At 42.4% G+C, this 14,070-nt stretch overlaps 1 protein-coding gene across 1 annotated transcript in view; it reads right to left on the bottom strand.

The window, feature by feature from the left end:
* Positions 1-4,354: 4,354 nt before the first annotated feature.
* LOC125174424 (serotransferrin-like) overlaps positions 4,355-14,070 on the bottom strand; it is a 60,843-nt gene continuing 51,127 nt past the window's right edge. The window contains exon 25 of the mRNA XM_047873988.1: positions 4,355-6,310. Coding sequence (XP_047729944.1) covers positions 6,097-6,310 — 214 coding nt within the window. The 3' untranslated portion in view covers positions 4,355-6,096. The remainder of the gene's footprint in view (positions 6,311-14,070) is intronic.

The raw sequence follows: 14,070 nt of genomic DNA, 5'->3' as shown, positions 1-14,070 counted from the left end.
TTGGCTCTAGTTTTGAGCAGGTGCCATCACCGTTCTCTTGTCTGTAGATGGTATCTTGACTTGGAGTTAAGGTTCAATCATCAAATGGCCAGATTCCCTTGAAGAAGAGGTGATGAAATTGCCTCTGCATCCCTAGTGAGTGTTACATCCTAAATCCAGATGGGCCAGCACGAGGCAAAGCCGTCGTTCAGTCCTCCCTGAGGACTAGCCCTCACCTGGGAGACGGCCAGGGTCATTGTGTTCAGGTCCCCTTTTTTTCTTTTAATTTGGGGGTCTCAAAGAAAAGCTGGCAGTAAAGCTCCTATTCCACAGACATCTGAAAAGAGCATGAGATGCAGGAAGCAGAGAGCATATTTATAGATGTACACACATGCCAGAAATGAACGTGTGACATCAGCAGCTTGAGTGTGTAGTCCAAGGTTAGCAAGCTGGGTGATTGTGAGCAAGTCTCTTTGGGTCAAGAGGCCTCTCTGCCATCACTGTCCCCACTCTCTTCCCGTAGGCACCCTCAAACATCCTGAAACACTCCTGGGTCTGAGGAGCAGTGGCCAGATCAGTTCAAGTGTCTCAGGCAACAGAAACCAGGATTCAAATGTCAGCAGCTAAGTGTACAGACATATCTTGAGTGCAACAGCTCTGTCCTCCTGATGGCAAGGCGGTGCTGGGCGTCCCTGCCCTCAAGTACCAGGTGTGACAGAATGGCACCGCTGGCTTCGGTGTCCTGCAGGTAGAGCAGCCTCATTCCTTCACACGGCAGAAGGCAGGTGAGGATGTCAGGAAGTGAGAACAGGTAGCCAAGGACGGAGTCCGCTCTGAGCCACGTGAGGGGTGACCTAACAGAAGTATGTCTTTGTGCAGTGACCAAGCAGGGCCGTGTGCTCTCTAGTCTCCAGACTACCTCTCCCCAGGCATGGGAGGCGTCGCCACCCAGCAACAGCAGCATGAGGCAGCAGTCTCACAGGCACCCTTCCTGCCTCACAGGCAGGGAGACAGAGGCAAGAGGGCGACTTGCTCGTGATCACCCAGCAAGTCAGAAGCAGTCAGGGCCAAGGTGTCTCCATTCTTCATCACCAACTTGTGTGTACAAACGTGTGCACTTGCACGGGAAGGGCTGCTGTGCATGGGGGCTCCTCAGACCAGCTCTTCTCCGGTTAGCGTATAAGGTTCTGTCCAGCATATCCGAGCAAGCTGGGAAAGAATGCACATACATTTCATGCTCCTCCATTGCCAACAAGGCCCGGTCTCCAAGTACGTTCTGATCGTCATGGGCGCCTGCAGACCAGGGCACCCTTTGAATTTTTGAGATGAACTATTTAGGTGTTCCAAAACACTGGGCTCTCATGTGTAAACTCTGCTCCAGAGCCCTACGTGGCTGACGCTCCCCGCAGGGCATGGTTTCTCCTCACAGTGGGGTTTGGGAGCTTCCTTCCAGTGGGAAGGCTCCATACACGGAAGGCTAGCCAGCATCGCATGGTGTGTCGACTTGTCCCCTCACTTTCCCTCCCCCATCTCCTTAAAAGTGGTTGGCCAGGAGGAGCACAGAGGGTGGCGTTTCCATCTTTTACTGGCTCAGCAGGCGTTAAGTGGCCACATTGACTTTACATAAAACTGTGTAAAATGTGGAAGATTCAGCATGTTGATCAAACAATAAACTGTCCTGATTCTCAACACAAAACCTCTTGTCTGATGTTTCTAAGTGGTGCAGTCATATATGGGGTGTGGGGTGCAAAAACAGATTTCTTCAAGTGCCTGCTCCACAAAGACCCTCTTCTCCTCTCTGGGCGCTGGGCCTACTACCCAAAGCCCACTGCTTCTTCCTCCTCTTGACCTGGGTCCTCCACATACTTGGAAGGGAGAAAAGCAAGGCACACTGATGAGGTTAAAGCCACACTCATTTCCATGATCTCCACTCTCCCTAAAGACTGATGGAAGGGAAAGCCCCAGGCAGCACTGAGACTCAGGGGTGTGTCACCCCTGGTCTCCACTTACCATGGCTGGGGGTTTGAAGGGTGGGTACAGGGACTGAATCTCTCTTCCTTCTGATCATTTCCAGAAAGCCATTTAAAGAATTTAAGGTGGGGCGCCTGGGTGGCTCAGTTGGTTGAGTGGCTGACTTCGGCCCAGGACATGATCTCACGGTTTGTGAGTTGGAGCCCTGCTTTCGGCTCTGTGCTGACAACTCGGAGCCTGGAGCCTGCTTCGGATTCTGTGTCTCTTTCTCTATCTGCTCCTCCCCTGCTCATGCTGTCTCTCTCTCAAAAATAAACATTAAAAAATTAAAAAAAAAAAAAAAAAGAATTTAAGGTGAACCATAATCATTCTTGAGGGGACACCAAGCAGCCACAAACAACCTCCCACTCCTCCTGCACTAAGTAGAGAATATCCTTGAGAGGCCCCTTCAGGGCTCAGTCATCTCCAGACTAAAAGATGCCTTGAAGGCCAGGACAGTTGTGGGACCAATCCAAAGAGGACACAAAGGCCAAGATCAGGCATAGAACTGCCCCAGTCCGAGAATGCTGGGATTCCTAGAGTACCGGGTCTCATTCTTGTTCGAGTTCAATTTCACTACATATCTCTTCCCTTCAAAAGTTCTAAAGTTTCTGGAATATCCTCTAATCTGCCACCTCAAGGAAGGTACCTCTAAATTAGGAGGGACAGGAAATAGATGTCTCTGCCCACTAAGCCTAACTTTCCTGGCTGCCAGATATAAAATGTGAGGTAGAGGAGGTACAGGGGATGTCAAGGGGCAGAGGCCTGACGACAGCCAAAGTGCACACACCAGATGAAAGCCAGAGTCCAGCTGTTCTAAGACCAGAAGCCATTTCCCAGGATTATAGTGCTCAGGGTGACAGGACTTGAGACAGCAAGGGGAAGGAATAATCTCCCTGAGGAGGACACAGCATCTACCTGCACGGCCGTCCGGCACCCCTCCCCTTGCCAGGTGAAGAGAGCACAGCTGGGGCTCCCCAGACACCAATGGGAAGATTACAGAGCGCTGGTGAACGACCTGTCTAAAGTGCCCCACATGGCACTGAGGGATGCTGCTCAAGGTGGCCTTCCTTATCACTATAGCTGTATTGGTGTCCAGTGAGCAAGAGTGGAAAAAGGAGCTTTGGTAATCCTTTGCTAATCTCAAATGAAAAACTACCAAAGTAAGTATACTGATACACACAAATATACCAAAAATACCACAAACAAAAACACGTATTTCAGTTCAAACATAATCTTAAGTCAACAGAACGTCAGCACCTCGCACATTAACAGGACCACAGGGGGACATTGGGATCCCAGGAGGTGCCGAGACAGAGACCGTGGGAAAAGAGAAGTGGCAAACCCAGGCACTCCCCGCTAACAACAGCTGTTGTTGGCTAGGACCCCAGCAAACTGGCAGGTGCCTGGCAGTGGAGGGGCCCCCTTGGAAAAGGGCTTGAAAAAAGAGCTGGGATCAAGAACAGGATGGCCAGCCCCCAGAGCCCCCAGTCTGTAGTGTGCCCCATACCTTGTGGAAGACTGCATGCCAGAAGCAATGGTGGGCCGAGGGCGTATTCGTCGCAGCCACCCCCCTACAATGGCATCTCCCGCGGCCTGCACCTCTCCCTCATCAAGGAACAGGATCATTCATATCAGGTGGCAGCCAGCCTGGGGGCAGGTCTCAGTGCCCATACACACCCAGTGGCTCAGACACTGCTATGTTCCCAAGAAGCTCTTTCAAGCCATGACTGTCTCATCTGTGACATACAGTTGTGCCTTGTCTGCCAGCCCCCGTGATTGACATCTCTTTCCACTCTGGCCACACTTGCCTCCCACCTCATGAAGAAATGGCTGCAGGGCCACAAGAGGATACCAACAGAGGAGAGAACACATGTCACCTATCAAAACTCCTACCCAGCACCCGAGGGAAGTCCCCTCCTGATCTCATCCTGGCCCAAAATGCACAAGAGTGGAATGACTGTAGCGCAGGAGTAGGAAGCAGGATGAGTGCTTACTTCATCCTGTTAGAAGAACTAAACAGGGCTCATGGCCCAAAGACTTAAAAACAAAACCTACTGAAGGTGCATGTGATACTCCAGGGCAGAGGACTTCTGAGGGTGTTCCTAGGAGCCCACGTACCTGGTAAAGCATATACTAAGTACGCGGATTCCTGACACCACACCAGATCTGCCACTGAATTGAAAGTTTAGGACCAGGATCCTCAGAAGGGCTAACAAGCAGCACGGATAGTTCAGACGCACACCAGCATCTGAGAATCAGTGTTTGAGGTACGACATTACTTCTTCGGAAGATCATCTTTCAGCCTTGAAGACAACTCAACCTTGCTCCCCTTGTCATTTTTTTGGTATATTGCCTCCTCCAATAAAGTATAACAATTTATTAACCAGAAAAAAACAAAAAAGCAAAACTGAGAGATTACATGCCTCTTAACAGAAGCATCAGGCCATTGATTTTTATTCACACAAGCACCTGTGATTATGTGAACATGTCACATTTATCACAACCCTTTTTGATTTCTGCTTCGTTACTCTTACCTATTTCCTTAAATCACTGCTAGCTAATAAGGACAAAAACCAAGAATCCAAAGGACAGAAAGAACACTAGCAGCACTGAGGCTTTAGGATAATAACTCTACCAGGGTCAAGGTCCAAGGTCTTCCCCGTGTCAGCCTGCACTTATTCCATATGCGAGCAGCGAGGTGTAGGAAACAGGGTTGAGGGCAGAGGGGAGCTGTAGTCTCACGCGGAGCTAGAATCACTCAAAGGAAGACGTGACGGCAGCCAGAGGCTTGGGCTGTAGCACATGCGGGGACCTCCCGCACTCGGATGTTATTGGCTCCGTGTTTATACAGACTCCCCCTGACCCCTCAGAGCCAGGGTGGGTGCCCGTGCTGCGTGCTTTCCGAGCACCCACACCCCCATCATGCTCTGACCACACTCTTCTGGGATTACCTTCTCACTTAGCCACAGCCACCCTGATCTCATCTGAAGCTTTGGCCGAGCTTGTCCCTGAGTGTGTGAAGTAGGGACAGCTGTTTGTTCCTGTGTACGCTGCAATCTGCAGGCCCTGGAGATGTGGAACCAGGCCTGCACCCTTCCTAACACATGCTCCCATTTGTACTCACCATACCGTTCCATTTCATTGCTTTGAGCCAGACAGGTTATTTTATTTGCCAAGAAACGCATTAATAATTTATAAAAGCCATTTAAAAAGCCAACATTCAAGAAGACAACAAAGAGCATCACTTTGAAGAGGCTGACTTTTCTTTTTTAAAGTGTATATTCACTGCTGGTTAAAACTATGGAGAACTTTTATCATTCCTATGTGTTCCACTGCATTCTAGCTAGGAGTACAAAACAGGGGCCAAACAGCACACGAACACATCCAGGAGCCCTTGGCCATCCAGAAAACCACAACAGTTTCTAAATCTCCACAGACTCCTCAATTAAGGGAAACCACCAGAACACACGAGGCCCTTGGCATTGGGGATTTAGCATTTACAGTTCTGTCATCTGGGAATGACTCCAAGGGTTCAGGGCATGTTTTTGAAACCTAAGTGTTATGAGGCTGGAGTGTGGACAAGTCACCAAGCTGATGAAAAACAGACCCGCTATCAACACAGCCTTGCTGTTTTCTACCTGTCTTCACACGTCAGGAGACCACCTTGTAACTACACCCACACATCTGAGAATTCACAAAGGACCAGATGATGTATTGACCGTGAACCAGCCAAGGACAAATGGAAATCAACTAGTTCCATACACAGACAGGGTTTGTTTTCAGCAAAAGGGACTAAAGCACAGAGGCAGAGGATAAGAAATTTTCAGATGATAATCATATTCTCATAATACCCTCCTAACCTTACGTCAAGCTTATGTTAAAGGGACAACACCTTAACAAAGGGAAGCACACAAATAAAAGAAAGCAATGAGGGAAAACTAAACTTAAAAACAAAAATTCCAAGTTACTTTCGACAGTAATTTGTTTCCAGAACAAGAAAATGTTTCTTATTACATTCTGTACCCCTTCTTTATCAACTCAAGGCTACCACACCCTTTTCCACACACATACAAGTTCAACTGTCCTGCACTTTAGCTCTGCCCCTCAGGCGATTTTAGCCAGCCATTTCTCCAGGTCCCGGATGTCAGCAGAGCCAGCGTCCCCTCTTCCGCCCTTGGCACTGCACTCCAGGAACTCCACTTTGAGGGGCAACTGTGAGAACTCAAATTCTTTGCCTTTCTTTCCCAGCTGAACAGGGGCAGTGCTGGAACTGTCCAGTGTGCTGGGGGCAGCAGAACGGGTGACTCGTAAAGTGTTGCTGTGACACAAAAGAAAAATGAGTCAGGAAGGAGAGAGTAACTTTTATATAGTGATTAAAGGCCTTTAGAAAACCACATTCATTCCTAAATATTTCAGTATTCATTTAAATACTTAATCATAAACCTGTCAATTACACTATTAAGACTGTTGAATAACCCTTTGCATTCATATACCGTTCTCAGCTAGGAGAGATGTGGGTCCAGCCTGACTTCACTTGATAAAGAGTAGGTCAGTAACATCCCCAGGTCATACCAGTGCCCCCTTTATATATCTGCAGAAAATCAAGAGTCGGACAGTCAAATGACTGTGCCACCCAGGTGCCCTGAACACATTTTTTAAATACACGTTGTAAATGTTATAATAACTTAAGTCTCTGAAATTACATTTACATTTATCACAAGTCTATGTGGATACAGAGCTTAGAAATCCACAAACTCCAAATTCTCATATCCAGTTTGGGCCCAATCACTATTCTCCAACCTCTTTACCCACTAAAACCTTCCCAATTTAAGTTGTCTTACTGCCACCTGCTGGCCCCCAAAAAGAGTGCATAGCAATGCTCATTTGTCTACTTCTCCCACACTTTCTGCTATCCAGAAGCAGAGGAATACATGCTCCCCAAAGTGCTTTCTTAACAAAATAAAAAGCATTTCTTGAAGCTGTAAGGCTGCATGAAAATTAGTGAAGAATCTCCAAGAAAAACTAAGCAATACCTTGCTTAGAAAAAGACACACATGAAAAAACTATTTTTAAGAAACAATTAATACAAAATTCAAGATACTACTTACCTCTTGATGGAAAGGAAGAAAAACTTTTGGGGAGAAACCCCTAGGACCTTCTAAGCAAGGTGGTGGGTCCATGGGTATTCATTTTAATATTATTTAAAGTCAATATATGGGTCATATCTATCCCTTTATATATAAGATATTTTAGAGTAAAAAAAAAAACAAAAACCTTAGGGGAGGCTGGGTGGCTCAGTCAGTTAAGCATCCAACACTTAATTTTGGCTCAGGTCACAATCTCATGGTTTTGTGGGTTTGAGCCCCACACTGGGCTCTGTGCTGAAAGCATGGAGCCTGCTTGGGATTTTCTCTCCCTCCCTCTCTCTCTGCCCCTTCCCTGCTCATGCTGTCTCTCTCTCTCAAGTACATAAATAAATAAATTAAAAAAAAAAAAAAGACTTAAAAAGGAAAAAAGGCCAAACATTAAATATGTACTCAGCTCTTGCCATAAAGCCACATGAACATAGTTAACCTTGTTATTCAGGAGACTATGAAATGCTTCAAAGCTGATAGGGCCTAATTCTCACAAACACAGGATTAATCTAAAGTTAGACTCCTGGGATGCCCCGCTGGCTCAGTTGGAAGAGCATATGACTCTTGATCTTGGGGTCATGAGGTCAAGCCTCACATTAGGAGTAGAGATTACTAACAGAAATAAATAAACTTTAAAAGTAAAATAAAATCAGGCTCCTAATTTAACTATTAACCTTCCTAACTTTTAACATTTTGCTAAGTTACCTTGTAATGCATTTTATTCTGTATTGCTTTTATATGGCTCTTTAGAGTAAAAAGCAAATGGACTAAGGAAAATATGTACTTTGAACACAGGAAGACTTGGGACTATACTGCTAAATAGAAAAAAAAAAAATGGGATACACAAATATGATCACTTCTTCCCCCAATTCCCAACAATTGCAACAGAGTTTCTAGAAAAAATAAACTAACTAACTGTTCCAATTTCCTTAGTCTAACAATAAACAATTTACAGTCTCAAGAGAGAGCATCAAGAGTAAGGGAAGAGATGAAAAATGTGCAATTTCAGAAGGGACAGAAACCACTAACAGTGACATCAGCAAGAGGGCAGAATAGCAATTTCCAGCACAAGTCTTGTCACAGAACCATCAATCTGAATAACCACCTATGCATGAGAGATAAGGATCCAGGTCAAAGATCACAGGACCTGGGTATTATACAGAAATAAAAAAAGATGCACTGAAGAGAGTAGGAAGGACAGCTTCACATTACCCACATTACTTCTCCTGCAAGCATGGAGAGATATGCTTCACTTGGGGGAAGGACCGTGAAGTAAGCACTCACTATCCCAGAAAACCCAGCACCAGGCTGACCCTCATGGCCCCAGCCCACGCATATGGACCCAAGCTCCAGGACCACCCCAATGGACGCCAGCACAAGGCCTGCCCCAGGAGACCCAGGCACCTGGCAAGACAGGAGAGATTCAGGTTCGAGCCTGCCTGAGTGGACCCTGGTGCCAGGCCCGCTTCTGTGGACCCAGGCAGTAGGCCCAACTAACCATGGATCTAGGAGCCAGGCCAACCTGCCCAAGGGCTCCAGCAGCAAGCCCACCAAAGGAACAAAATAAAGTACCAATAACTAACCTTAAAGAAATGGAGATCTACTAACTGACAAAGAATTCAAAATAATCCTTTGAAAGTTCATTGAGCTATAAAAGAAAAAGACAACTCAATAAAATGAGAAAAACAATATATGAATAAAAATGAGAAGTTCAGGGCATGTGGCTGGCTCAGTCAGTAAAGCATGTGACTCTTGATCTCAGGGTGGGGTGTTCAAGCCCCACATTAAGCATGAAGCCTACTTAAAAAAATAAAGTTCAACAAAAAGAAACCATGAAACTTTTTTATGATATTCTGGAGCTAAATAACACAATGACTAAGGTGAAAAATTCAGAGATCTTTAACAGCAGATTTGCCAAAGCAGAAGAAAGAATCAGAGGAGCTTAAAATCAGGAATTTGAAGTTACCTAGTGAGAAGAACAAAAAGAAAAAAAAAAAAAAGAGTAAAGAGAGCCTATATAAAGCACCTGGGTGGCTTAGTCAGTTAAGCGTAGACTTCAGCTCAGGTCATGATCTCACAGTTGGTGAGTTCGAGTCCCACCTTGGGCTCTGTGCTGACAGCTCAGAGCCTGGAGCCTGCTTCGGATTCTATGTCTCCCTCACTCTCTTGCCCCTCTCCCACTCACACTCTGTGTCTCTTGGAAAAAGAAGCAAACATTAAAAAAAAAAAAAAAAGCCTATATAACTTATAAGACATCATTAAATAAACGAAGTACATGCATTATGGTAGTCCCAAAAGGAGCAGAGAAAGACAAAGAAACAGAAATCTTATTCAAAGAAATAAAACAACAACAACAACAAAACCCAAATCTAGAAAGGGAAATGAACATCCAGATCCATTAAGCCCAAAGAACCCCAAACAAATTAAACATGAAGAGAAATTTTTTCTCTCTCCTTCATGTCTGATGGACAGCTTTGCTGGGTATAATATTCTTGGTGGCATTTTTCTTCTTTCAGCACTCTGAATATATGATTTTACTCTACTGGCACATAAAGTATATGCTAAGACTAAGAAATCTAGTCTTACAGGGTTTCCCTTGTTTGTGACAACTGGCTTCTCTTGCAGCTTTCAAAATTCTCTGTCTCTGACTTTTGTCAATCTGATTATAGTAGATGCACAAAATAAAGCACCACAAACAAATAGCACCACAAACAAATAATTAAATTATAAAGAGAAGAAAGGGACAAAGGAATTATAAAACAAAACAAAACAGAGTAAATCCTTACCTACCAGTAATTACTTTAAATGTAAATGACTTAAATTCTTAAAACAGAGTGGATGAATGGATTAAAAAACAAGATTGAACTATGTTCTATCTCCACGAGAGACATACCAGATTTAAGGTTCTACATGAAGGGACAGAGATAGATATTCCACGCAAATGGTAACCAAAACAGAGCAGGGCTGGCTAGACTTATTTCAACAAAACAGACTTTTAAGTCAAAAATTGTCACAAGAGACAAAGAAGGTCATTATATAAAGGCATAAGTTCATCAAGAGGATATAATAATTGTAACCATATATGCACCTAACATCAGAGAATCTAAATACATAAAGCAGATTAATAGAACTAAAGGGAGAAATAGATATCAACACAATGATAGCAGGGGACTTTAATCCCACATTTCCAACAATGAACAGATAATCCAGACACAGAATCAGTAAGAAAACAAAGTATGTGAACAAGACTAAACACAAATATAACTAACAAATATAGAACATCCAACAACTGCAAGAACGCATTCTTTTTTTTTTTTTAATGTTTATTTACTTTTGAGAGAGAGAGAGAGAGAGAGAGAGAGAGAGAGACAGAAAACGAGCAGGAGAGTCAGAGAGAGGGAGACACAGAATCAGGAGCAGGTTCCAGGCTCTGAGCTGTCAGCACAGAGCCCAACATGGGGCCCGAACTCACTGCGAGATCAGGACCTGAGCCGAAGTCAGATGCTTAATTGAATGAGCCACTCTGGTGCCCCAAGAATGCATTCTTTTTAAGTTTACACAGAACAGTCTCCAGGATAGATAACATGTTAGGCCATAAAACAAGTCAACAAATTTAAGACTGAAATCACATCAAGTATCTTTCTGACCACAATGGTAACCTAGAAATCAGTAATAGAAGGAAAATTTTAAAATTCACCGGTTTGTGGGGAGTAAATAACATGTTTCTGAAGAACTAAGAAGTCAAGGCAAATAAAACAATATTTACACAAATAAAAATGGAAGCCCAACACACCAAAACTTACAGGATGCAGCAAAGGCAGTTCTAAGAGGGAAATTTGTAGCAATAAACGTCTACTCTAAGAAAAAAGAAAGATCTCAGAAAAACAACCTAACTTGATACCTCCAGGAACTAGAAAAAAGAACAAACTACCACAAACTTAGCAGAAGGAAAGAAAAAATAGACATCAGAGCATAAAGAAATGAAATATAGACTAGAGAACAATAGAAAATATCAATGAAACTATGAGCTGGTTTTTTGAAAAATAAAACTGACAATCCCTTAGTGAGGAGGAAAAGAAAGAAGACTAAAATTAATAAAATCAGAAATGAAAGGGCTAACTTACACCACAGAAATACAAAGGATAAGACACTATCAACAAATTAGACACCTAGAAGAAATGGATAAATTCCAAGAAACACAAAACACACCAAAGCCTAATCATGAAAAAACAGAAAATTGGAACAGACGGATAATGAGTAAGGAGACTGAATCAGTAATTAAAAGCCACCAATAAAGAAAAGCCCAGAACAAGATGGTTTCACTAGTGAATTCTACCAAACTTTTTTTTTAATTAATTTTTTTTTTTTTTTTTTGAGAGATAGAATGCAAGTGAGCAAGGGACAGAAAGAGAGAGGGAGAGAGAGTGCAGAGCCCTGGAGCAGGGCTCAAGCTCACCTGATGCAGGTCTTAAACTCACAAACTGTGAGATTATGACCTGGGCCAAAGTAGGATGCTTAAAACATTGAGCCACCCAGGCACCCCTCTACCAAACATTTAAAGAAGAATCAATACTAATTCTTCTCAAATCTCCTAATTAAAGAGGAAGTAACACTTCCAAACTCATTTTATAAGGCCAGCATTATATCAAAGAGAAGGACACTACAAGAAGAGTATAGGCCAACATCCCTAATGAACATAGATGCAACATTGCTCAGCAAAATACTGGAAAACCAAATTCAACAGTACATACGTTAAATGGATTGTACACTATGATCAAATGGGATTTACTCAAGATGAAAAGTTCAACATATCAATAAAGGTGATACACCACTGTAAAAGGATGAAGGATAAGAATCATATAATCATCTCAACAGATACAGAAAAATCATTCGACAAAAATCAACATCCTTTCATGATCAAAACTCAACAATAGGCAGAGAAGGAATGTAGTTCAAAATAATAAGGGTCATATATGACAAGCCCACAGAAAATACTCAACGGTGAAAAGCTGAAAGCTTTTCCTCTAAGATCAGGAAAAGGCAAGGATGCTCACTCTCACCACTTCTATTCAGCATAGCACTGGAAGTCCTAGACAGAGTAATTAGGCAAAGAAAGAAATAAAAAGCATGCAAATCAGAAAAGAAGAAGTAAAATTATCACTGTTCACAGATGACTTAATCTTATATACATAAATCCCTAAAGACCACTAAAAAGCAGAACTACTAAACAAATTCAATAAAGTTACAGGATAACAAAATTGATACACAACAATCAGTTATGTTTCTATGTATTACTAACAAACTATGAGAGAAATTAAGAATTAACAATCCTATTTACAATAGCATCAAAAATAAAATACTTAGGCACAAATGTAATGAAGTAGGTGAAAGATCTATACACTGAAAATTGTAAGACATTCATGAAAGAAAGTGAAGACATGAGTAAAGGAAAAGATGTCCCTTGTTTCTGGATTGGAATAATACTGTTAAAATGGTTATACTATGCAAAGCCGTCTATAGATTCAATGCAATCCCTATTGACACTCCAATGGAATTTTTCACAGAAATAGAAGAAACAAAGGATGAAGGGACAAATAAAATGTGGAACATACATAGTGTGGAATATTATCCAGCCCTAAAAAAGAAGGAAATCCCACTACTTACAACAACATGGATGAACCTAGAGGACATTATGCTAAGTGAAATAGCAGACACAGGCACAGTAAGACAAATACTGTATGATCACATTTATATGTGGAATCTAAATCAAACAAAGAAGCAGAGTAGAATGGCAGTTACCAGGGGTGGGGGAAGGAGAAATGGGGAGCCTTTGACCATTAGGTCAAAGGTTATAAAGTTACAGTTATGCAAACAAGCATATGCTAGAGATCTACTATACAGGATAGTGTCTATGGCTAACAATACTACCTTGTACACTTAAAATCTGCCAATAGGGTATCTTAAGTATTCTGATGAATCTCTCCTCTCACACACACACACTTAAGGGAGCAGGAGGAAACTTTGGGAAGTAATGGATATTTTGATGGCCTCAATGGTGGTGATGGTATCAAAGTTGGATATTTATCCCCAAATGCACTGAGTTGTATATATTAAATATGCACAGCTTTCTAAATATCATTTACACCTCCATTAAGGGGTTTAAAAAAATCTCTTGATATTCAACTTGAATATCTTTGATAAATGATATCTTTGATAAATCTGATTGAAGAGCTAACTTTACTCTTTATATTTTAAGAAGTTTAAAGCATATGGAATTAAATATATCATTCTCAACTAAAAGAAAAAAAAAAGAAAGAAAGAAACCACAGAAAATGGCAGACTAGGCCTGGTAAAATTTTTCTGTCAAGAGCCATAAATGTTTTGGGCTTGTAGGTGACATTTAGTCTCTGTCACATATTTTTCTACTTTTCTTATTATTTTTTTTTTTTACCTGTCCTTTAAAAATATAAAACTAGGGGCGCCTGAGTGGCGCAGTTGGTTAAGCGTCCTACTTCAGCCAGGTCACGATCTCACAGTCCGTGAGTTCGAGCCCCGCGTCGGGCTCTGGGCTGATGGCTCAGAGCCTGGAGCCTGTTTCCGATTCTGTGTCTCCCTCTCTCTCTGCCCCTCCCCCGTTCATGCTCTGTCTCTCTCTGTCCCAAAAATAAATAAACGTTGAAAAAAAAAAAATTTTTTTTTTAAATAAAAATAAAAAAAAATATATAAAACTAAAAAAAAAACAAAACAAACAAAAAAACCCATACATACATACACACATACATAAATACATAAATAAATGTAAAACTATTCCTTGTTTGCACATCCTGAGCAGGAATTTGTCAACCCTAAGCTCCTGAGTACAGGAACCACATTGTATTTCCCCCTGTAGCTACATTCTAAATGCAGGGCTTACCATATACTAGATGAATTATAGGTGCCTGTT

Source organism: Prionailurus viverrinus, chromosome C2, assembly GCF_022837055.1.
Source record: "Prionailurus viverrinus isolate Anna chromosome C2, UM_Priviv_1.0, whole genome shotgun sequence".
Lineage (NCBI taxonomy): Eukaryota > Metazoa > Chordata > Mammalia > Carnivora > Felidae > Prionailurus > Prionailurus viverrinus.
This window is presented reverse-complemented; position numbering and strand designations above follow the sequence as displayed.